At 37.2% G+C, this 26,382-nt stretch overlaps 1 protein-coding gene across 1 annotated transcript; it reads left to right on the forward strand.

Annotated features, from left to right (window-relative positions):
- Positions 1 to 4,706: 4,706 nt before the first annotated feature.
- CYP19A1 (cytochrome P450 family 19 subfamily A member 1) lies at positions 4,707 to 25,874 on the forward strand. The gene is made up of 10 exons (XM_005521497.2): positions 4,707 to 4,781; positions 11,482 to 11,649; positions 12,602 to 12,752; positions 15,155 to 15,309; positions 15,573 to 15,749; positions 16,422 to 16,536; positions 18,426 to 18,540; positions 19,147 to 19,309; positions 20,698 to 20,939; positions 23,243 to 25,874. The coding sequence occupies exons 2-10, from the start codon at positions 11,505 to 11,507 to the stop codon at positions 23,507 to 23,509; spliced, it is 1,530 nt and encodes a 509-aa protein (XP_005521554.1). The 5' UTR covers positions 4,707 to 4,781; positions 11,482 to 11,504; the 3' UTR covers positions 23,510 to 25,874.
- The last annotated feature ends 508 nt before the right edge of the window (positions 25,875 to 26,382 follow it).

A 26,382-nucleotide genomic window follows, 5' to 3' on the forward strand; every position in this document is an offset into this window, starting at 1 on the left:
AATTGCCAGATCTGCCTGGTGTTAGAACTGCAAGCAGTATAGACCCTCTGAAGCATGAAAGAAAAAATGTGGGTCGTATAAACGGGTTCAACCAACTACATTGATATGAGAGCACTTAGGTGATCTTTTAAAAATGGCATTAGCTAAGGAAGACAAGATCCAGTTTACATGAGGAAAATTTTTCTGGGGACACCAAAAAAGTCCATCTCTGGGCTGAATATAATGTAAGAAAGGCCAAACAAGACAGCTCCTTACAAGACACTGCACAAGAAAAATTCACGTACAAAATGTGAGATGAGTGATTTCCAATATTGTCTGCTACTAACTCCCTCAAAATACACCAGCCTATGTACACACTGTTCTTTGAAAGGGTGCATTTATAACAATGAACAGAAACAGTCATGGAGGGGATATGGACAGGTTTCAGGATGAAGTGGATGCTGAAAATGAAGGAGCTGTTTTGAAGCAGCACCCAGGTACCCCCAAGGCAGTGCTGGAAGTGTGGCTGGAAATGATGGCAATGGCTAAAAGGGACTGCCTGCAAACAATCTGCAGCATTTTGTGCTTTACTAGCTCTTTAATAACAGTGGACTGAAACAGACTCAAAATCTGCAAGCCATTCACTGACACAATTTTAAGGAATTGATAAGTTTTTATACATGGAGTTTTTTTGGACAATTTGCTGGCCAGTGAGAGAACCTGACAGGCTGAACATGACCTGTTCCCCTGGCTGATACACACCTACATTATAAAGTAGCACTGGAAGTATTTGAAGACAGGCACTTGCAGCAGTCTCAGCTCTCTCAGCACTTGATAATTTACTTGTTAAGGGTAACTGGAAAGTACCACATATGGGAAGTTAAAGAAAGAAAAAGAAGGAATAAAATTTCCAGTTAAATAATAATGTCTTTCTTTGAGTTCCTCGGAAAGACAGGCAGCCATTATTGAAAACATAGGGATGTCCAAGAGCACCACTTTAGATTCCTTTACTTTTATATAGGGAAGGAAAGGCACAGAGAGGAAAGGAGACATATTTGTCCCATGTCTAAACTCCCCACCTGGCATCTGATTTTGTCCAATGTCCAGGATGGAGCAACAATCTCCATGGATCTCCAGCATGACCTTGTGCTGACAGCCCACACTCACAGAGATGTCTCTGCTTTCTCTTTCCTTTGTTTGCTCACACAACATGGAGCACATCAGGGACAGCTTCACCCGGGGCTGTCCATCCCTGGGGCAAAGCAAGCATTTCCCTCATACCCTCGAGACTGCATTGAAACCACCAGGACATAAAAAGAATTGAGATCTGAGCCTGATGCCACCTTACCAGTTTCATAATACTGATTCTTATCAATGCAAGTCAGAAGTGAGACATTTCAGAACATTTTTGCTCATGTTTTACACCAACTGGGTAAAAATTAATTACTCATATAACAAGCCTGTGCTGTGTTGATTTAACACAAGCATTTTTCTTTCTACATAGTTACTAGGGGAGATTCAAGCCCTTATTACTAAAACCCAACTCTCATGATTGTTATCATATGAGCCATGGGGTCTCTAGAAGGTTACATATCCTTCTGCTCAGCTATGAAGAGCATTTTGCATCTTTTTCCCTCAATAGCCTATTGTGAAATATTTAGAACCAAAAAAATACAGCTTTATTTTTGTTAAATGGTATAAAATCCAACTTTGTTAATTCAGTGAATGCCTACTCAGGCTCTGAAGAATTTGTAGTATTCAACATAGACCTTTGTAGTGAACAAAAAGTCCAATCATTCTGGTTGCATTATGCAAAGTTCCAGGAATTCTTTGGCATTAGAGAAAGATACATTTTCTCTGGTATATGGAAATATTATTTGATTTAAAGTTGTACCCCACAGAAGTCAGTCTTGAAAAAAACTAGTTTAAATATAAACAATCATTTTCATGCCATTTTACCCCTTTTGAGATTACTGCATGACCACCTTAATCAGCTTCCTACCCCTGAATTCATACAGAAATTCCTTGTATTAGTAAGCAGACACATAGCGCTGTCAGAAGAAGGAGCTCCAACAAAAACTTTAACAGATTTTTTTCATTTTTTAACATGTACTTATGATTAAATAAATTATCATGGAGCAAGGAATAAAAATGTTCTTGTGTGAGAAACTGACCGTTCTTGGACTCTTCTAAACTTCTAGCACTACTTGCTGACAAAGAAAAAAACTGAATTTGTTTCACATTCCTTATATTAACTTCTTATTTCATTAAAATCATTATTCTGATGAGCTTTTAAAAATGAGTACTTAAGTAGTTTATTTAGTAAAGAATATATAAGGATTTATGTGCTTCCAAATAAAGGTAATATTTGGTTTAATTTCAGTTTATCACTAAGGAGAACAGTGCTCCAAGAGCTCCTTCACCAACACCCAAGTTACTCTCTAATGCTAAAGCCTGACCCATCAGCGATACAAAAACCACCATCACTGAGGGGTGGCTGAACCACACCAGAACTGGGAGTGTTAGAACCTCCCTTTGCCTCCTTCCTCGACAGAACACAAAAGCAATGATGTGTTTGCAGTGGCAACAAGGACCAAGTTTGGCCTCTGAAGAAACATGTGGGGAGCACAAATGAAAAACACAAGCAGAAAACCAGCACAGAAAGCTCAACACAAGCTGTTGTTCTTCTCAGCAGCTGAAACCACAACAGCACTTAATGCCACAAACCAGTTCCAAGTCATGGGAAAGCGATGGAAACTTTCTATGACAGCTTTCACACACAAGGCTTTCTTAATTTGGTGTCTCTGAAATAATTCTCCATCTACTTCAGAGCTGATCACTTCTATTAGCTGGCCCATATTAACAATCTATAAGAAATACATCATGCAATGGACCAAAACCAGCCCAAAACCCACAGCTCCTCCAGAATTTAAATATCCCTAGTCTACAAGCACTAAGAACATACAGTTGGCTTGTAAAAGCAAAAAAAAAAACCTAAATAAATAAATAAAACTAATGCATGAATTTCCCTTAAACTTTTAGGTAGGCCCAAAAGTTACAAGCAGCTATCATGTTTTTTTGAAATAAAACAAAGTCATTTTACCACTTTCAGAATATCAGACACTTTGCCACAGGTTGTAACCATTCTTGTGCCCAGCTCTAAACACAGAACACAATAGAAGTTCTGCCCACTTCTGCTTGTACTGTAAACAACTCTCTGCATAATAAATAGACACGGAAGAGTGTGTATACATGGAAAAAGAACAAGAATTCAGTTCTCCAATTAAAATGATGTTTGTTTCTGGTTGTATCAGTCTCTTCCATGGGGGTTCCAGTAATGCCACAAGAATTTGTGCATGAATTCAGTCCTTATTCTCCCCAAACTGTCTGCATTATTTATTTATTTATTTATTTACTTACTTACTTACTTAAAGACAGGCTCTTCAAAAAAGATTTTAGGTTCAAAAAAACTTCTAGGTTTCTTTCATCCTTCCTCGAGTTAAAAATATTCCATCACTGGAACTATTGTATATAACCCTTAAATACCTTCTGTTCCAAGTGAGATCAGAGTTCCTTAAATGTAAGACTCCATTCCCCTTCAGATGAGTTTTCTTATTAAAGAAATGTTAATGCTAAAGCTTTGAGTTAATTCAGAAAAAGAAGAATGAATACATTTTATGAGAACCTTTTACATTTGTGGCCTGACAGTGGAAGACAAGGATGCACAGTGTCTTGCTGCCACAGGATATAACACAGCCTTGCGCAAACAGAATTGAGTCATTGAATTTTCTAAACTGGAGAGTACTAAGGAAAAAAAGATGATTTTGACCTATTTCCCAAAACAGTCTCTTTGGACTCGTGGGGTAAACTTACAGAAGAGGCAGCTGAGCCAGCTAAGGATTTCCCATTGCAGACATTGAGACAATTTGGACTTCTCTTGCTTCAAACCAGTAACAAGCACAAGTACCTTGCTCATGTTTCGGTGTTAGTCTCTATTAATATCACCAACACCTTTTCCTATAGATCTTTGGATAGATTACTTTGATGTTTCCTGTAATCACATAATGCAGTTAGTTCTTCAAAACAATTGGAAATTAAGTTTGAGTTGCCCTAAACTACAGCAGAAAAGGAGAAGAACCACAAAGCAGAGAAACCAGCCTCAGTTTGTATAATCATTCTGAGGAGTTATCAACCCAACTCGGAACATAAAGCAAACAGCACATACAAAAGTAGATAGGACAGCAGTCTGTCCTCTCCAATGCCAGTGAAGGATTGTGTCCTACAGAATTGTTATTGACAACTTCATACATTCTTATTTTAGAATAAAACTTTTGGACTTCCTTGCTGTTGGAAACTGAAAATACCTTTAGATACACTTGGCAAAGAGTTGATATAATTTCTGCTAGTTTTATCTCCAGTTAAATGACATATCTGTTTCCTTGTTCAGAGCCACTAACACACAAACTATAAACTTTGTTTACTTCTCTGTTTTACTCTCCAGTCACAATACCAATCAGCCCTAGGCATGTGTATCTCTGTCATTGGCTGTTTTGCAGCAGATACACCAAGCTGTAGAGGTAAAACTACAAAATTTTCTTTTCAAAGCAACAGCCCCTGATCTATTACAATAAACAAACTTCCATCTCCAAGCAACTGATCTCTTAGCAACAAGAAGCACCTGCATAAAAGATGCTACAGAGAGTGATCACCAGAAAACCTATCCAGACCTTTCAGAGGAGCACATCAGGAGCCAGGATAGCACTCTCCACCAGCAAAAATCCAGAAGTAACAAGAAGACACAGGTAAATTTTCAATTCATATTCCAGCATTTTTCTTCTAACAGTATGAGTAGGACATTACATAAATGTGATTTATTTTTGTTTTGAGTGGGAAGTATGCCTTCTGGAGCTGCTTTGATCTGCTACTGTAATTATCTTTGTGTAAATTATATGCTGTCACTATCTAAACAGATGATTTTTTTTTTTTAAGTAGAAAATATGCAGGTCTTTGGCCAAATTCTTGGTAGTAAAACAACAGTAATATGCTATATATTTTGTAAGTACTCTACAAAGTTTCTTTTTTAAAAAAACAGCACAATGTTCTTGCAGAATAGTTATCCCAAGAAAGTGTATTCACTTTGTGCAGCCTTTCAAGCTGTTTACATTACATCAAAAATATTAAATCATTTCAGTTTTTATAGATATGGCCCCCCCATATTAAAAAACCAAACCTGTTCCAGTGCTTCTGTGGTGTCTGATTTAATTCTTTTGCCTCTAAAGTGGATTTTTTTCATGGGTACCATGACAAAGTTATGGCAGAACACACAACATGGGACAGACACTGTCAGCTGCTGCAGCATAGCAGAACAGAATCAGTTGGGAAGTTGTGATTTTTGGACAAACTGACATTTCCAAGCATCATTGTCACAGCATGGAAAAAATGGATTATAAGTGAGGTTTAAAAAGTGAGATTAAAAAAAGTGAGGATAAAAATCAGATAGAACAAGTCTGAATCTGACCCTGGGAATTTTTTTATTCTACCAATGTTGATATATCTCAGTTGGTGCTTGCTGTGGAAAAGTGCTGTCCTCTAGCTGCTGGGTCTCAGTTAATAATGATATCTGATTAATAAAGTAATTTGCAAAAATAATGGTTTGAGAATTGTCACACATTCTTTCTTAGTCTTGTTTTTTCAAATACACAGAAAAACTTTTCTTCAGGATGAATTTACATACTTTGATACAATACATCATATTTATAGCCAAAGGAAAAAATGTCCAAAATTTAATTGATATTTCTTAGAGAGTCATGCCTTCTGTATCAACTAACTTTTTGCTTAAATTGATCAAGGTGTTTGCTAGCAGTAAAAGTACAACAGCAGGAACACAACTACGGCAGAGAGAACTGGTTCTCATTTGAGAAATTAGAAACAAAACACCTTCCCTGTAGTAATAGGAGCCAACAGCAGCTGCCTCCAGAAAGCCCTCCCCATACAGGTCTGCTTTGCCAAAGTCATAACAAGGAGTCTGATAAAAAGCACTTAGAGAGATTTCAGTTGCCATCCACAACTCCTTTTCTGGTTAGTTTTGAGTTCATTAGAGCTTGTGGTGCTGTAATGGAGCGTTGGAGGTTAACAGGAAGTAAATTACAGTCCTGCCACTACCGCAGAAGTTTGCAGAACCCCACAGCTCTTTTTGATGGCTTACAGGCACTGGCAGACCTATTCTGCTTCAGGAGAGGCTTTGTTGCAGATGAAACCCTTGTACCACCTCATGTGGATGATACTTTTCATGGACACTGGTGGTTCATAAGCAAAAAAAAACCTTTTGTGGAAAGTGCTAAAACTGGCAAGTTATTTTTCCAAATCACACCTCCAGCACCATATAAAGGCACAAAAAAAGAGTTTCTGCTCTTACAACAGTGATCCAAACAAACAGTAATATTCAAATGGAGTCCTACTCTATAGAAGGTATTTTAATGTATTTGTTTCCCTGGCAAAGGGTTTGGTGGCCAGTTAATTTCCAATCACATGCCAGTACTCGCTGGTGCTAGGAAAACAGATTGACCAAACTGACTCCAGACAGCAGGAATTGTAAGTTTGCAATTCCAAACTTCTCTGCACCTTGGAACTCATTGTACACCTTGAGTAGAAAGGGTGACAAGAAATGGAGTTTTGTGGACACTGGAGCAGATACAGCTGTGGCCACCACCAGCACTGTAACAAGTGCTGTTACAAGTGCTCTCAGAGCAGCTGACAGAATCTCAGAGAAGCAGGCTCTAGGGATAGATCCTATTCAGTATAAAGCAAGGTAACCCTTGCCATAACCCCCCTGTCATAAGAATACTCATCAAAATTTAAAAATAAAATTCCAGATAATAACAGAGACATAAAATGTAACAATCTTTCTTATCTCATGGTACAGACATTTTTTCAACACCACAAAATCATGGCTGTGTTCTGCATTTCTCTTTTCCTTGCCCTCTGACACAACACTGGGCTCCTACCTCCTCATTTACTTGTCAAGAGCCACTTTAGATTGCCAGGATGATCATTACTAAATTCCCACTTCCAAGCTTCTGCTGAAAGCTGTCATCTCTTCCTTCTCCCTTCCTCCTCCTCCTCTAACCTAAACAACAGATGAAGTTGTAAGTGCTATTTAGATTAGATTTCATAGTAATCAAGTGGTACAGGATTATTCTACAAGGCTATAATAATCATTCAACACTGCTAGAATACATTTCCATAGTAATTAGATGGGAAAGACCTCTACAGCTACATAAATTCCAGAAATGACTGAGAAAGGGGTTTATTCCCTCATTTTCACATTTTACTATATTTACCTTCCTTTTGAGATGCAGAGGATTGAGTTAAAAGTAGAAAACAGTCCTAAACAAGGCAGAGTGCTTCAAAAGCAGAGTAATGAAAACACCTAACTTTAAAATGTCTGCTCTGCACATTGGGACTGCAAACCCATCTTTAATGAGAGATGTCTGACAGATGCAAAGGATCAGGTGACTAAAACACAGTGAAATGCTATTAAGTGATAAAAATAATTAAGTAATAAAACAAATGAGAAGTAATGAAGAAAAAAGTACTGTGGATCAAAGACAAAAAATTTTCACAAGAGGAGTGCAATATGAGATAAACAATAAATTGTGATGGAAAACTCTCAGTGACATCCCCATTGCAACCTGAGAGAATTAAAGAATTAGAAGAGACCACAGAATCCAGGGTGACATTAAATAAATGTACAGTCTGATGCTTACAGAGTAATTTACCTCTCACCTTACAAGCAGTGGAAAGCATTCTCGAGTTTAAAAAGTCTCCTGATATGTTCTCAGCTTTAAATCCCACAGCCTTTCAAGGAAACAAGACAATCCCTCTATCAAGGATGTGACATGTGCTGTACATCTGGTGATTAATACCCACTTCAAATCAATTAAAACCTACTATTTTATTTCTCAGAGGTACTGTGTTCCTTCACTCTGTATCAACATTGGCAAAGATTGTGGTACAATGGGAGCAGATCTGTAAAAAAAAAAAGGGGTTTGTGTGAAATAAGTCTGTCTATTTTTCCAAACTGTTTAAAGCTAGATAAGTTGCTTCAGATGCTGATAATATGGGTTACTAATACTTGGGAATTTATAACAAGTAGCAGATTTTTTTCTCTCCTGACAGAGGAACCACTCCAAAGGAAACAACTCCAGGACACAAGAATGGCTCTTCAAGAATTATCAGGCATTTTTATGAACTCCTTCTCAAAACTAAGAGAGATTTTCAGCTCCAATTCTATAATATGAGTTCATGAATTTGCTCTTTTCCTGACAGAGTCATTAAGTACAAAGCTGTAACCAGAATAAGAGGTGTCAATATAGCTGTCTTTTAGATATATGAGCTTTTCTCTTTACTGTGGACCTTGCAATCACTCCTCACATTATCTTTGGCAAGAAAATGTTTAACAGAACCGAGAATATTCTCCTAGTGCTTTGTAGCCGAGACTCAGAAATCGGTAATCTAAAGGGCCCTCTGCTGGCAGCTGCTTTCCCAGGGGTCAAGATCCATAATTGCTTTCAGGCCAGATAGCCTGTGCACATCCATCTGTTCTGCCACAAAAGCACTTTCCTATAATAAGTCTCTTTTTCCCCAGTACATAGTGGGATTTTAAAAGCTTTTTTTGTCCCATCCTTCCTCTGCCACATAAGTAACAATCAGAACCAACAAACCCCTCTGATCTGAGACACCTTAACCTTTCCAGGAAAGGAAAATTACAGCAGACAAGACAAAATGAGCAAGACTAGAGAAACCTTTCATGCGCAGTGGGCACTCTAACTCTGTTCCATTTCTAACTTTTTCAATCTGCTCAGTGACTACTTACTATCTAAATGGGTTTGGCTGAATTTTCATGAGGAGAGACTTAACTGGTGGCAGTTCTTAAAAGATGCCATGGATAAAAAGTAGGATAAGCAGCGGGGGTTACATATTTTTAAGGTGAATTTTTCATGGCCCAGATAGATTTTGCAATGAAAAAAAGAGGTTAAAAATGCAAGCCTTGAAAGTCTGCTTCAATCATACTCATTGAAATGAAGCAAAGAGCTCCTAAATACAGGAAATGTCAACTGTTTAAGATCTTGAGAAGCCACTTTGACTAAAGACTGTTTTAGATCAAGTCAAGAGTGTAAAAGGATTCAGGCTTAATACTTTGCCTTTAATACTTTTATCTACATGACAGCACAATCCAGGATATCAAAATTATAAATGTAACAGCAAGGTGCACACTGATGTGTTGGACACAGAAAAAGTCTATTTTACTAAAAACTATAAAATTATGAATCTGGGGTAATCAAGAATCTAAAACCCAGTCCATTGCTATCTGTATATTTTGAAAAACCAGAGACCTGCCTGCATTCCACTATCAAAACAATGATAAGCTTCAGCTGTGAGTATTTGAGAGCTGAACAAGATCAAAACTCAGGGCTGATCTTTAGAAAATGTAAGGGGGAGACTCATACTTGCAAAGTACACTCTGCAAACATATCAGGACCTTCAACTCTACCAGGGCTCACCCTGAAGATCTAATATTCATAGGCTCACATTGGGAGGTATGAAATTGGTTTATTTCACAGCACCCAAATGCACAGCCAGCTCCACAGTTGTCTTCACAGAGAATATGAGGCAGTGAAACTACTGCACACACACCAGAATGTCTCGGAAAAAACAGAAAAAACAATGCACATCAGAGCCTATCTGTGGCAATGGAGTACAAACATGAAGTTTATGCAGATCCAGAGAGAAAGCAACATAAAAATGGAACTATACACCCCAAGTGTGGCTATTTCCCTTTATAATGCCATAAACTCATATTAGTGAAAGGGACAGAAGCTGATAAAATATTACACATACACAGGCATGCTTTTGTTGTGGTAAAGACTAGCACTCAAGGAAATTTAAACTAATAAATATCATTACATTATAAAAAGGCTTGTGATTACAAAACTTTTTTTTCCACAACAGGCAAGACAATAGAGCAGCTGGATGTGTCCAGGATGTGAACAGCCCCTGGACACTCAGGAGGGGTGGGCTGCTCTCCTTTGCCATAGCAGGGACGTTTCTAAAAGGTCACCTGGCAGATTGGTCACTTTGGATCATAAAAACACCAGAAGCCTGGCACAGAAAACATCCAAAAGTGAACATTGCATGCACCTGCAAGCCTTTAAACCACTGCTTACTCCCTTTCCCCATATTCCCTTCCTACACTCCATACATTTCCTCCTTTGACCATAAACAGCAGGAATCTCACTATCTAGAAAGCATCTATCCCATTCTAGGCTTAGTTTAACATAATTACAACACTGACAGTCACTACAGAGCAAGCTCTTAGTTTTTCTGCAATGTGAGACCAAAGTACAAGACAAACAAGCACTTGCTAAAAGGAAACTCTACCTAAAAGCTTCCTGCTAAGTAAATATATCCTTAAACTTTGAAATATTGTTGCAGGAAGAAACAAAAAAAAGTCTCTTTTTAGTTATTGCCAGAGCAGAATGAATAAGTTTCATAAATAAAATATTGTTCAGGTTCAAGAAGTCCTTTCTGTGGTTAAATGAGTTCTCATTCACATTCCTTCTCACACATATTCCCTCTCAGGTACAACTTCTTATATTTTATGATTTAGTTCAAAAACATGCAGAAAAACTTGCTAGAATAGAAGGATTAATTACTAGAATTAATCCTTCTATTCCCTTTATGCATAAGAGACTTGTTGGCTGTCCTTGGGTTTTCTTTCCTGTGCTGAGTGCTGGTTACAACCTGAGTGAAAATATGGCAACAACAATCTATGATCCTGTTTGCTATGGCATATATTATATTTTTCAAAGTTTTTAACAGAAAAGTCATAAAGAAATGCACTACATTGTATTACATTGTTACACTCAAAGGCTGGCATTTAAAAAAAACTATAATACATGTTTCAAACAAAAAACTGTGGTACTGGGGTACTTTATCATATCATTGAAAACTACCACAGTTATTCTGGAAATTCAGGAGCTCTGGCACTACAGGCATACAGGAAGGGAACAGCTAAGTAAGATAGACAAAAGCTGGCAAGTGAACTCATTCAATGCTTCCACATGTGCTGAAAGCTTAATTTCTTGTGTTTTGGTTAGAGATTTGCAAGGAGTAAACCTCAGTGTTGGCCAGCCGAGTCAATATCAGAGATAAAAGGTCTGTCAGCCAAAATATCCAAAACTATGCCTCAACATCAAGGTCAGACAACCTTTGTTATTCCCAAGCAAAAAAGTGTCTGCTTCATGTCTCTTTGGGCTTGTGATGAAGCTTGTCCCAGCAAGCTCCCCAGGCAGGCACTCTCGTTATAAAGCCACGTCCAGAGCTGATTTGTTCATTTGTAGGAGCTACAAAGGCAGTGAGAGGTACCAACAAAGCTGAACATATCTGAACTTCGACAGCCTCTGCCTCTCTCCCTCCTTCTCTCTCTCTCTCCTTCTGAAGCAAAGCAGAACCTTTTTGGAAGGATGGTCCTGGAAACCCTGAACCTGATGCACTACAACATCACCAGCCTGGTACCGGACACGATGCCCGTGGCCACAGTGCCCATACTCATCCTCATGTGCTTTCTCTTTCTAATATGGAATCATGAAGAGACTTCATCAATACCAGGTAAATTCACTTTAGCTATTGTGCCACATAAAAGTTTTCAGAGTAATTTCTGTTTGTTTCTTAAATTTAAAGTGACAAAGTAATGCTGAATAGTCATGGTATAAAGACAAAATTTATCATGAATCAGTTTAAATAATACAGATTTTTAAAAATTCCTGATAAAGGAAACCAGGCTTATTTTAACTTCAGAACTTCCATTATAATTGTGGCTTGGCCTTATGACATTTCATTTTCAGCTTTATTTTGTGTATGGTAGAAAGGTATAATACTATTTCACAAACTCAGGATGTTTTCATTTCCATGTGTGTTATAAACCACTTTTTACACATTTTAAAGTTTAAGTCTTTCTAAACTGCCTTAACTCTAAACCGTTACCTAAGAAGCTGTTCAGATTTTAGTAGGTTATCAATCTTTCTCTGTCTCTAGCACTGAAAAGCCTCCAGAACAGAACATCTAATTCCCTTTCCTTCCTGTAATGTTTTGGGGGCTTGTTTAGACATTAATGGCTCAGCTTATTTTTCACCAGATGCAATGCCCTGCTGCATGAAGGAGAGCAGCACACAATCTCTCACAGGTGTTGGACAGGAATTACCCTAAACCAGTATGGTGACTCCTGAATGAAATTCTGGGAGAAGACCAAAAGAGAATTTCCTTTTTCCAGGATGGAGGCACTGTCTCTCCAGAAGCAAGCAGCAGCTGGAAGTTGTACAGAGCAGCAAGGAAAGCTGTTGTTGTAGGTACCACTGAGGGCACTATAGGCTTCCTCAGATGCTGAGGGTTCACCAGCACAGCTGTGGTTTCTGACCAGGCTTCAGAGCAGGACTCTGTGTGAACTGCCCAGCACAGACTGCATCTGTCACGTTAAAAACCTCCTTGCAAAAGGGAGACGCTCAGAGGTGCTTCCTTGTCTGTGAGCACTGTGAGACCAAACCTCTCTTACCTTGTTTCTTAGGGCCAGGATACTGTATGGGAATCGGCCCCCTCATTTCACATGGGAGATTCCTCTGGATGGGAGTAGGGAATGCCTGCAACTACTACAACAAGACATACGGAGAATTTGTGAGAGTTTGGATCAGCGGTGAAGAAACATTTATAATTAGCAAGTAAATCCTTATTTTCTATACTTAATAACTTGAAAAGCTTTATATCTTTTCAACCTCTTTGCTGCTTTATTCTAAAGTAGAATTGAAGTTATTATTTTCAAAAATTGTCCTAACAAAAACCTTTTACTTTCTGCTATTCACAGACCTTTTCTAACCTTGTGTTTGTTTAAAGACTCTGCTATTGAAGTATTGGTGAATTCTCCTAATATTTTTTTGTGGAAAGGAAAGCACTGTGGTTTAATCCTAAAAATATTTTATTATTCCATTTATTATTAAGACAACATTCAGTTTAGGGATCTAGGCTGACTGCAATGTGGGATTAAGTCAAATATTTGTTTTCTGTGTTTTTAAGTTTCTCCTTATAGTGGAAGTAAATGCTTGAAGATTATGGCTCCAATTCAGGGATTTAACTAAGCAAATACAGCATTATAGTATTAGGAGTAATTCCACTCCAATTAATGGGATTCTTAGGCTTCAATTATGCACAGTATTTAACATAATGCTAAACTTCAGTCTATCATTTTATTAGCACCAGTGGATGATTGCTTTCTTCTTACATTGCATTATTACAAGGCATGCCATGAAAAAGAAAAAAAAAAGAATAGTAAAATGTTTACCATATGTAATTGATGAAGAATCAGAACCTTTTCAATAGCAATGTCAATCAAGTCATACTTTCATTAAGTAAAAGCTTTTGAAAGACAGAGCAGCATAGAGAAAAATCACAGAATTTGCCACATGGTACAAGTCAGCTTCATGTCTATTTTAACCTCTGTAGAAAGAGGTAATCATGACAAGGAAACCTTTGCAACAAAGGTGTTGCAAATATCAACTAAAACAGTAAAATGTTCTGATAATGCTCTGAATGCTTTGAAAATACTACAAACTCTTATTGCTGTCTTTCCCTCTCTGTGCTATCAATTCATCAGAAACCAACCAGGAGTGCTGCTGAAAAATGTCAGATTTACAGTCAATACATTGTTTTCCTTCAGACATTTTTTGCTTTAAATCAATGAATGTACATAGAAAACAAGCATTTAACATTTTTTAAAGCAAGAACCTAAAGTAAAATCTTCAAGGGATCACAAATTCCCTGCACAACTAAACAAAACCCAACTTCTGTAAAAGAAAATCAATGTCATCTTTTTTTCACCAATGTTATCTGAACTTTTAGCAACAAATCTAATACTGAGATGTTAATGCACAGAGAGAAGGACTTGCAGTCTTGGTTACAACAGCTGATGTCTTTTGGAGGAGTTCATTAAATAGTTTCATAAGGAAAAATCTGCTTCTGCAAGGTCACTTGACAAAATTCTTCCTTGAAATATTATGATGTGTCTCCTGCATAGAGACACATGGGATGGGAGGGAGAAAAATGAGCCTGCTGCACCTTCTCCTTTCTGGGGACAGCTGTCAGAATTCACCACCATCTTTTCATGCCCAGGGAAACACAGATAGCGTGCCCTGACAGGGGAAAAAACTTTAATGTTAACTTTTACCTCTGGGTCATGCAAAACTATGAAACCAAGAATATTTGCAGTCAATAGCAAAAGTCACATTTACATTACCTGACTGAAAAAATAAACCAAACCCACATGAGTAGTCTGGGGTTTGGCCCATAGACTAGGCCACACAGTAAAGAAAAAGCATATTGTCTCATTTCAGATCTTTGTTCTGAGTTTCTATCTTCTGGTTAGATTCTCTTTGATCAGTGTTTCATCACATCCACATTTCTGAAAAGCTGGCTCCCTCTAAAGGAAATTATATCTTGAAGCAAGAATGCTGTCTGCCAGCACCAGCAAATTAATCTTGCTGACTGTAAATATAATTATGCATATCACAGACTTCCCTTACGTGTCTCTTTAAGAATATTTATTGTGTATCCCACACGTACCATGGTGTTATGATGATGCATATTTAAGTGATGCATGTATTTTTATGCTTTCAGGATTTGTCTGGGAATGACCAAAGAGCTACAAAGGAATACATAGCATTGATTATACAAAAGTAAAGCTGTAATTTAGTACACATCAAATATTTTACCTTTCCCTCTGAAATATCTGACATTGGGCACTGCCTAAGTGTATCATATATATCTACACGTTTCTATGTACACACGCTATTCAGTTTAAAATCCCTCGTTAACCATTTGCATTTTAATTGAAAAATAGTTTAAATCCGAACAGAAGAAATTACTGCTTTAATATAAATTCTGAAGGCATTAATCAAGATTATTAATTATGTAAAGGGAACAACATTTCGTGCTAAGCATTATATTTCCTGCTAAATTAAGAATGCGAGTCAAGCACTCGGGAGCTACTGTAAAATGTCAGAATACAAATGCTGTATTCAGTCTATGAAACAGTTTTTTATTTGGGGCTTTTTTCTCCTTCCTTGCCCAGATCCTCAAGCGTGTTCCATGTGATGAAGCACTGGCACTACGTGTCTCGATTTGGGAGCAAGCTTGGACTCCAGTGCATTGGCATGTACGAGAACGGGATCATATTTAACAACAACCCAGCACACTGGAAAGAAATTCGTCCCTTTTTCACCAAAGGTAACTCGGTGTGCACTGACAGCCTGCATGCATCACTGTGACACACACAGCCAATCTTTCCCAAAATGCCATTGTGTTTGTCTGAAATCCCTCTATTTTCCTTTCAAAGAATGACAAACCAGTTAAGCTCTGGAGCTGTTTTACACCAGCCACTGACACAACAACATTTGCCATTCTATGGACACTATCATCACCAAGTGAGATGTTCTAAAGAAGGTACAGAAGTTAACGAACCTTTTGCTCGTTTTGCACGAATGTTTCAGCTCTGTCTGGTCCCGGGCTGGTGCGCATGATCGCGATTTGTGTGGAGTCAACCATCGAGCACCTGGACAAACTGCAGGAGGTCACGACGGAGCTCGGGAACATCAACGTGCTGAACCTCATGAGGCGGATCATGCTCGACACGTCCAACAAGCTGTTCCTCGGGGTCCCTCTGGATGGTACCGACACTTTCAGCTTTGTCACTTAAGATGGGTCTGAAATGCATATCCAAGGAAAATTCATTGGTACCACTCAGCAGTTTTGTCTCAAAAAAACAGAACAAGAACACCCTTGTAATCACCATATTATTAACTGAAATTGTTTTATTATTGTGTTAGTTATAAAAGAGAGTTTTATATGGCCAAAAGTACACATTAGCTTGTCACCCACCTTAATGAATTGTACCATTTAAAGAGATTTTTATGCACCAGTTGGGTACAATTCAAATATTATATTATATTCATGCAAGAATCTGAAATATTTCCACCAAACTAAATGATTGCTCTGAAAAGTTCACCTAAAAATTTATGTTTTCTACGATTTTTTCAGCCTATGACAGAAAAAATATTATCAAGGACATCTAAATTGCCCATTTCAGTGCTCTGCAATAGTTCTGCTGCTGGTCTCCTGCAGACATTTTGGTCTGGCTGGCACACCTCTGTGTCCTTGCAGCAAGTTACCAAGAGTTTCTACAAAGACCTTTTGTACAGAGTGCTACAAAAGGTTACCTACTGGTTGCTTATCAAATTCCCATGAACCTAGTGGAGTAGAGAACACAATCTTATTATCAATTTTGTCTGAAGGATTTATCTTACTTGACTATTGACTTTTTTTTTAATATTTCTTTTCAGAAAATGCCATTGTGCTTAAGATTCAAAACTACTTTGATGCCTGGCAAGCACTTTTATTAAAGCCTGACATATTTTTTAAGATTTCTTGGCTGTGCAAGAAATACGAAGACGCAGTGTGAGTATGAACCATTCTACAAAGCGTTTGCATAAGGTTCTTTCTTTCATTTTAGGAATGAACATTTCCCTTGAGGCTTTCCTCTGCCTTTTAGAAACTAAATTGTGACACTTGCAAAGGTGGCTGCTGAGGTCCCCTGTCTGCAGAGCCAAGACAGAACCAGATTTGTCAATCTGTACTTGTACTTGTACTTGTACAATTTGTCAATCTGTACTTGTACTTGTGGTACAAGTAGCTGAGTTCCTGGACCAGTTTAAAGTTTTGTCTGTCCAGTTTCAATTTATTCACCAAAATATAAGTTCATGCACACTCAAATGTGAAACTAAACTGAGATCACTGGCTCAGTCCAGACAAGGAAAAGCCATTGTATGGACGAAGTTATATTTGCTATCCAGTTGAGGACAATCAGAATAAGTTAGAGCTCATCCAAACAAGGAAACCCATCTGTATTCAGGGCACAGTCCCTGAAGAGTAAACCTTGAGCAGGTACCTGTTTATTGGTTCCCTCAACAGGCATTTTTGAGTCAACCACTCATTTATGAGATAAAACTTGGTGCTCAGTGTGATAATCCATTTCAAGGTTGGGGTTTTTTTCCTGAATAAGGAACAAACACATTTTGCCATTTTCTTGTTTGCAGAAATACAAAATGCCTCTTCCTGTCTTGTGATCTTGTTTTCTGTCTTCTGCCAAAAGAGAGCTGGCTTTAAAAAGAACTGGCAGTCACTTTTTTCATTTTGGATTTGCTTTCCACCTAGGGAGAGAAATTGCTCCTTAGGAAGGGTATGTAATAAATTGCTTTGATAGTGCTACATAACATAAAGGCTTTAGGGAGAAGATCAGGTTCACCCAAACTAATTGAGAGCCCTTGAGGACTAGACAGAAGATTCACCTTTTCTAATATTTGCTTGCTAGTTTTATTGTGGCACTGATTACTGCTTTATCCTGTGATGCTGATAATAAACTATTATGGCCCAGTTATTACCAGAAAGTCCATGCAAGCAGATATTGATATTTCAAAAGCAGTCCCATAAAAATAATGTATTAATAATTTTTTATTGTGAAGAAAAAAAATAAGATTTCTGGATTTAAAGCAATGCAAAGAACCATCACAGGATATGAAGACTTCTAATATTCTTCTGATAAACTTTGCAAAAAGGACCACTTGATATTTTTAATACATAAAATATTTATAAATAGAGATCTTTATGGGATTGAAGTTCTAAATTTACACTACAAACACAAATTATCTATCTCAACAGTAACAAACTGACATTTGAAAAGCCTGGAGATTTCACTCAAAATCTTTTCAAAACACTTTTTTAAAAAGAATTGCCTTCAAATCTATAATTAATTTAAAATTCCCCCAAATTTTATAACAACATTTGAACCCTGCCTTTTCTACCCCTGAAACAAACTTTTGACATAGTATTACTATTTAAATATGAAAAGTTTAAATTAGCTCTTCCTCCAAGATACAAGTTTTTTAACACTTGCCTACATTTTTCAAAAAATCATCTCTTATATTCTCTAATTCATTTTACTTACTGATAGAATACAGCATAAAATACAAGGAAATCAACAAATTCTTTGGAAATGGTAATAAATCTTTAAAAACTTTAATAGTGCAGATAATCACATTTTTTCTCCTTTTCAGTCTATTCTATAAAAAGAGAGAAAGATTTCATTCCAGACTGACAAGCAATTATTTAAGAATAATACGAAAGTACACCTTGCCCAAGTATTACTACCTCTGCCGAGAACCATTTAACCATTCTTAGAAATAGCTAATTTCTGCCATCCTTAGATGCTTTTCTTGGTACATCTCTGTATTTCTAGTCATACCCTGGTGCAGATATTTATCAATGTGTTGGATTTCATCTATTTTCAGCAAGGATCTTAAAGGAGCAATGGAAATCTTAATAGAACAGAAACGACAAAAGCTTTCCACTGTGGAAAAGTTGGATGAACACATGGATTTTGCATCCCAGCTGATTTTTGCACAGGTATTGGGAATTTACTCAAAATATGGCTAATTTTGTTTTTTCTGACATTCTCCTGAGCACAGGCTTTGCAATTTAAACTTCATATGCCTCTCTAAAAGTCACATCATCATAAAGGGATGCTGAGCAGTTGGTGCTGTGGAGTCTCTGACAGTGACTCAAACAGGAATATTTGTATTTCAGGATCAGGAGCTTGTCATATTTATTTCATGGCTTAAACAACATCCCTAAAACTCTTGCATCTATCCCTGAGTGTCCTTCAGTCCTTTCCCTAACCCCTGTGTATTATTTAATGTATTGCCTTTTGTTTGCAAAGGTTTGAAATGCTATACAAATGCTATCTTGTATAATCTCTGACAGCTCACAAACTCTGGGAGGAAATGAAATAAACTAAGAACCTGAGCTAAGAACACGCATTTCTTTTTTTCTGTAATACACAGCCATCAGAACATGAGATTTCTGCCTTTGTCTGAAAGACAAAAAAGAAATGCTATTTAGCATAAGATAGACTGTCAAGAAATTGTGCAGTTTATAGGACCTTTGTTGGCATCAGAAGCCAGCAATCAATGTTTTCTCAAAAATTTACTTTTTTTTTTTTCCTTTTATTAGAACAGAGGGGATCTGACTGCTGAGAATGTGAACCAGTGTGTGCTGGAGATGATGATTGCTGCTCCTGACACTCTGTCTGTGACTCTCTTCTTTATGCTAATCCTGATTGCAGAGCACCCCACAGTGGAAGAGGAGATGATGAGAGAAATTGAAACTGTTGTGGGTAAGCAGGAGCTGCAAAGTCAGTGATGTGGGAATATGATTTTGCTTCAGCAGTGATCTAATTTCATTTATCTAAACATGAAAATTTTAAGCATTTCCTCCTAATAGAAGTGTTTGCTGTAAAACATATGAACTACTACTGTATGTAAAATATTATATTTGAGAGCAAATAAAAAAATGTAAGAAATTTGTAAAATAAAATAGGAATCATCAGAACTGATAATCTATTAGAAATGATGTGGTATATTCTCTCCTCAGCAGCCAAAGTGTAAAATCAGCATTCACCTCAAGTTTCATTGAAATTATTTCCCAATTACCCTGAAATAGCAAAAGGGGGCACTTGTTTCAAATACTTCTAATCACCATTATTTCTCTGTGATAAAATACAGAACTTCTCTAAGTTTCATTATGACTCTAGAAGGGAAAGACTAGACAAAATTAAAATTATATATTCTGCTGTCATCCATTTTTATCTCAAATTGGCCTCCTCTAAGTACTAATTACTAACTATTCAAAACACAATCAAGATACTCCAAATTTGCATTCTTCCCCTTCTCTAGTCTTCATTCAAAGCCTGACACTGAACCAATATAGAAACTAATGTCAGCCAGTATTATTTAAAATTTACTTCTGGTCTGTTAAACACTGGAAAATGTATCACAAGTCTTTTACTCTTTTTCTAAGGTACTTTTAACATTCCTTATTTTACTGTGCTCATGAGAGGACTCACTCATTTACCCCACTTCTTTTTGAAGCCTTACCCTGTACAAGAGCCTTGTCTTTTCCCTGAGGAAGAGCCCAGCCAGGGTGGCAAAGTTCCTTTAGTCTGCCCCAAGGCTGCCCCACAGGCTGTAGCCCCGGAGCCCTTTGGGGCTGGAAACAGCAGGGAAGCTCCTGCAGGGCACATCCCAGCGCTGACACTGCATCTTCCTCATCCCAACTGGAAGTGTCAGGCCTCAGCAGGGCCTGGAGGGACACCCAGCCAAACCCAACCCCACGGGGAATGTTTAAGGTCCCTGCAGAATTAGCTCCAGACTATCCCCAGATTCCCTTCGCTGTCAGCTCTTGGGGATTTATTTGTTGTGCCTTGTTGCTCTCTCATGCAAAAGCCAGGGAAGGACTCCCAGAGCTCTTGCTCACAAGAACAAAGACTCAGAGTGTTAAGAAGAAGGTGAGAAGATTGTTAATTAATAAACTAGGGTTTATGCTAATGAACAATACACCAGATTTCCCCAATAAGTAAGGCTGCAAAAATCTCTTTAGAAGCTGTCAGATCCTTCCTACAACTTCAGACCCCGAGAATCTTCCCAAAATGTTCTGATATTTGTACAATGAAGCAATTAAACTCCTAACCAACTAATCTCTTCACCATCTGCTTTATTCCACAAGGCGACAGGGACATACAGAGTGATGACATGCCAAACTTAAAAATTGTGGAGAATTTTATCTACGAGAGCATGAGATACCAGCCAGTTGTGGACCTGATCATGCGGAAAGCGTTACAGGACGATGTCATTGACGGCTACCCTGTGAAAAAGGGCACAAACATTATCCTCAATATCGGACGGATGCACAAACTTGAATTCTTCCCAAAGCCAAATGAGTTTTCTCTTGAAAATTTTGAGAAAAATGTAAGTTTTCCATCTTATTTCTTCCAGAAATTTGGATATTATTTATTGTTAACATCTCTCCCTCTTACTTTGCTTAAGAACTTTGTGACTATAAGACTGTTTTCCCTTTGTCTAAGTGTCTAGTTAGCTATATAACCTGCTGATTACTATTATTATTATTATTACTATTATTATTATTATTAGAACTGGGCAGATATTTTCCCGTCAAGCTGCCTTTTAAATAAAAAGTAATTATAATATAGAAAACATTTTCTCCCAGACATAATAATTTTGATTAAAAATCTCTGGTTAAATTTATCAGACACACAGGGTTGCCATTACAACCCCAGACACTGGACAAAATAAAGAGGATTTAGGGCACTAGAGCCGTGCCAGCAGCTGACACAGAGCTGAGGCTGCCTGAGGATTCTCTGGAGAGGTGTAGCAGTGACTTCTGAGAGACTGGGGATCTAGTGCCCATGTTATTCTTTCTTTTCTTTTTAGATTAATATTTTATAGACAATAATGAAAATTTTAACCTTTAACCAGCTTAATACTGCAGATGTTGAGTAATTAAGTTCCCACTCAGCACTGAATTTCAAATGAAGTTACATTCTAACTACCAGAAGAACTATAATCAAAAGAAATACGTGAACATTTTTTCTTCTTGTAGTCCCCTACTATTCAAATCATCCTTCAGATTATTTACTCAGACCTCTGCTCTGCTGATTACTGATGAAGCAGTCGGTTTTGTGAAACTGTATTTGTTCAGCAGCAATAACCTGGAGAGATTAAAACTGCACTGATCTGTTAGCAGCTGCACACATGAACATCAACAGTAGCAACTTCAGCTTTAAAGAAAGAAACAGCCTATTTAATACACCAAAAATGGACTCACCAGTAAAAACACCTGAAGAAACAGCTAAGGAAAGAAAAAAAAAAAAAAAAGAGATATGAGTGTTCAAGCCCAAACCCTGCACACAGCATTAAAAACAATAGCTCAAAAAAAAGTCTTAATAGAAAATTCAAGAGAGTAAGTGATGAAGTTTATCAAAATTACCATTCACTGTGAATAGATTCCAATTTGCCACCCATTATTTACATTCCAAGTATTTCTACCAAAAATTGATATCTTGCTTAATTTACGAGGACATTTTGCTACTAAAAATATTTCCCCTTGACCAAATATTTAACCACACATTTTCTATCTGATGCATTCTGTTTGCCACATAATTATTCTGGCAGGCACAATTTTCCTCCAGTTCTCTAAGTGAATAGCAATCCACAGCATTATTTATGCTAAGATGCCATTGTTAGAATCTAAACATTTTTCCATTTTCGCAGGCTGTGCATTTGCCATTGTGCCGTACAGACAGCTGCTGTACTTGCTCTGTGTTATAAACACATGTATTTATATATAATATTTCCAAAAGCACAGCTCAGTTTACTTAAAAAAAAAATTAAACAAAACGCTTCTGTCAGTCTGAAATAAGAAAAGACAGTATACTTTTTTCCAGATGATTTGATATAAATCAACATTTTCTACTCTATTCTTGTTAAATAGGAAATCAGAACATGGTTAATATCTGACTTTTTTAAAAAGAAGTTACACAGATGAAGGAAAAATATTTATAACCTTTTATATATGTAACACATAACCTAATGTTTTCAACTGATCTACTCAATGGCACCAAAAGTAGCAAGAACTGGCTGTTCGCCCTTCAGTAGTCCTGGGAATCCCACATTTCATACTTCAGCTGACAGGACAAAAGGCAATAATTTTATACATCTTATCTCTCTATTAGATATCAAAAATTCTAACATTTCATTTTTTGACAAATTAGTTCTCAGAAACACTAGCTTTATCATTACAAATGGAGCAGGTGTATGGCTTAGTGATTATCCTTAGACAAGGCAGCAGCCTGTATTTCAGATATTTATGAGTTTTATAATGAACATTTTCTGAAGAACTTTTAAATGAGCTTTAATGCATTTGAAGAGCAGAAGCTTCACTCCATCTCACAGCTTGTGGTGATGTCCCTGTAAGTCCCAGGACAAACAGACAAATACCTGAGCAGAATTCAACTGTTTAACTACACAATCCCTGCTGCCTCCGAATTTCCAAGGGCTGGTCCATACTTCTGTGAGTGTCTGTAGCTGGGCCTGACTTGGGTGGGACTTCCAGTGTGAAATGAGTAATTGCTCCTAAAAGAATATTTTCACAAGTCTTTCTATGTATATCTACTACCAATTTCCATCATTATTTTCACTGCTTTTATGGAGAAAAATCTGTCTCTGAGTTATTCCTCATGTTTACTCTGCAGGTTCCTTCACGCTATTTCCAGCCGTTTGGATTCGGCCCCCGGAGCTGTGTGGGGAAGTTTATTGCCATGGTAATGATGAAGGCAATCCTAGTGACTCTTCTGAGGCGGTGTAGAGTACAGACAATGAAAGGAAGAGGCCTGAACAACATCCAGAAAAACAATGACTTATCCATGCACCCCATAGAAAGGCAGCCTCTGCTGGAGATGGTTTTCACACCCAGAAGAAACGCAAATGAGAATCAGGGTGATGGAATGGATCAGCACTAAAGTACAGGGTTTTCACAACCACTAAGAAATAGTCATCATTCCTAGTTAAATATGGAAATTAAAACGTTTTTTTGCCCCTAAATGACTTCAGGTGACAACTTGTTCTGCCTGTACACAGAGCCACAGGCAGTAATTAGAAAGACTAAAAGTACAGAATAGTTTTGTTGTAGATGATTCCATGCTATACAATTCCTGATTATTTTAAAACCACAGAGTTCAGATAAAATGATGCCTTCCCTTCCAAACACTGCCAGTTCCGAGGTTTGAGGGTCAATAAATGAATATACCTGATGTGGTTTAATCCCAGGACTACACGAGTCCCTTTTCCCCCACCTCCCTGAAGCTGGACCTAGCAGTATTTGACTACAGCAAAAGCTCTAATTATCTGTTTTCAAAACATCTGATTGAATAATATTAATTTATTTCAAGAAACAATTTAAAATATTTAAGACATTTATAAGTTGTAAAGAAATGTTAGAACAAGAAGTCATTCAAACATTTTTCTTTACCATATTTTGCTGACCTATTAAACAAATACCAAAGATTTCCAGTGTCATATAGATTTTACCAACAGCAGTAATTTTCAGAGTACTAGGTAATAATGGCAGTTGAGACAACTGTTCTGTGTTTTTAAAACCCAGTCTCCTGCTGCAGGGGATCTGTAAGCATCTTAATAAAGGCTAGGTGAGAATGAGGTAATGAACACCAGACCTCACCACCATTACATGGGCAGGGTAACTTCCAGCCCCACCTCCTCACCTGACTGACTGTAGAAATTTCCCACCTCACCTCACCTCGAGTGAAGAAGGTCAAATTCCCTTTAAGCTGCCTAAGATGTGCCAAATCCTTTTTTGACTTGATTTTAGTTGCTCAATTCTACTTCAGAGAGTAAGATATGGAGTTGTTGCCCATGTTCTCACACCATAGCAGGAGAGTGTCTCTCCCTAATGACCCAAAAAACTCCTGGTTTCATGCTTGAAAGGGTTTATTGAAGAATTTATTGCAGCTAGGTTACTTTTAAAACATTCTCCATAATATTTGCATTATGCCAAAAATTACAACAGTGAAGTGCAATCCTGTACCACCTGTACATACAGATAAAACTGGGCAGTTGAAGACATCCAGAAATAGGATTTAATGGTAAGACTTGATGATCTTTTTCAAATTGAAAGATTCTATGTTTCTAGGACTTCTACTTTTTAGGTCATGAAGTGACACAGTGGCATGAATCTGTGGATTATCTAATTTAACCTCTGTTTCTACATTCTTTGTACCCTTTAAACAACGAAATTGATAAAGCAGTCAGAAGAAATAACAACAAATGCTACCATGTTTAAAAGCTTTTTACTCATTTTGTATCATAAAACACTTCAGGGCAATTCAGTGGGCAAGAATTCCTTACTTGCATAAGAACTCTGAAAAGAAATCCACTGAAGCCTTTTTTTCTTGGTAATAAACTACTATTTTATATACAGGATACATACCTTTACTTATTTCACACACAAAACCAATTTTGTAGTGGTAATTTACTCTCTGATTTTCCCACCTCATAATTGTAGGCCTCCTCCAAGTAAAATTTTTCACAAGCTTGAAATTATTAAATTATCACTCAAATTTTGAAGTAATTTTATGAAATCAAATAGATGAAAAATGCATGCTTGCTCTGATTTCTTGAATGTATTCTATATTGTTGAATTTGTAGGTTGGAACTTCAGTAACATGAGTACCGTAATTGTTCTATGGACAAAATAAAGCAGTATCATTTTTACTTTTTGTCAGCAAGGCAACAGAGTTATTTCCCATTGTGTTTGGAGTAAATTCCTTCTGATATGTTTTGAACTTAACGTTTCTGGTCCTCTGGTTTCTACAGTATTTAGTTTTGTCCACATTTGGACAACAGAGCTGTAATTAATCTGAGCTGTCAGCTCATCTGAGTCCTGTTCTCTCTGATTTTATTATGGCTGGTCCTCAGTGGTCTGTTTGCATGAATATTTGCACTGCCAGGTCCATCTCCCCACCCCAAACTCTCACACGTGCTCGAGAGCTGCAGCTGGGGAAGCAGCGTTTCAGAACTTTGCCACGTGGGCATGAAGAGTTTCAACCCTTCCACTGTACAGAACAGAGCTCTGATTCTAAACAGTGTTTTACTACCAGGTACTGTACAAATTCAAGTGGCTTTTTAAACCACATCAAGTCCAGAATGATCAGGGGAATGTTCCATTGTTGTTCAATGCATCGACACACAACAAACTTGACTGTGTTTTATACATCACTGTGATTATGGGCTGCTCACAGCACACCGATGTGGATGTTGTTAGAAAATAAAATAAACATCAAATAAAAGTTGTATGCAAAAGAGTTTGAAGTCATGTTTCATCATTTTTTCCCAATCTGAGAATCACAAGGTAGTATTAAAATGCATGGGTGTGTCTGCATGCATGAACAGATTATTAATGTATTAGATACAAGGATGAAATCTTTGACATTCTAAAATCAAAATTCCCACTGATTTTAGAGGCTGTATCATTGCAAAGATATTTTTCATGATAGTGAGAAAGCATAATTAAAATAATTTAAATTGATACAATACTACTTGCCTAGGAATGCACTTCATCAAATCTTTATAAGAAAGGAGAATAGGTAGGTTTTGGTGGTTTTTAAGATAATAGGTATTTGTGAATAAAAACAAAAAAGTTGGCCTGATGATACAAATAAAAGATTCAGCTATCAGTGAGAAAAATCTCTAAAGTAATTTAAAAATAAAAAGAAAAGAAAGTAATTAAACTGACTGTACAGGTCAAAGTAAATTTCAACTCATCTTCTACTCATAGAAAGATGGCATGACAAATTCAATTTGTATCCTAATGCCTAAT

This window comes from Pseudopodoces humilis, chromosome 16, assembly GCF_049639895.1.
Source record: "Pseudopodoces humilis isolate 2021_Gansu_Grassland_sample_001 chromosome 16, ASM4963989v1, whole genome shotgun sequence".
Taxonomy (NCBI): domain Eukaryota; kingdom Metazoa; phylum Chordata; class Aves; order Passeriformes; family Paridae; genus Pseudopodoces; species Pseudopodoces humilis.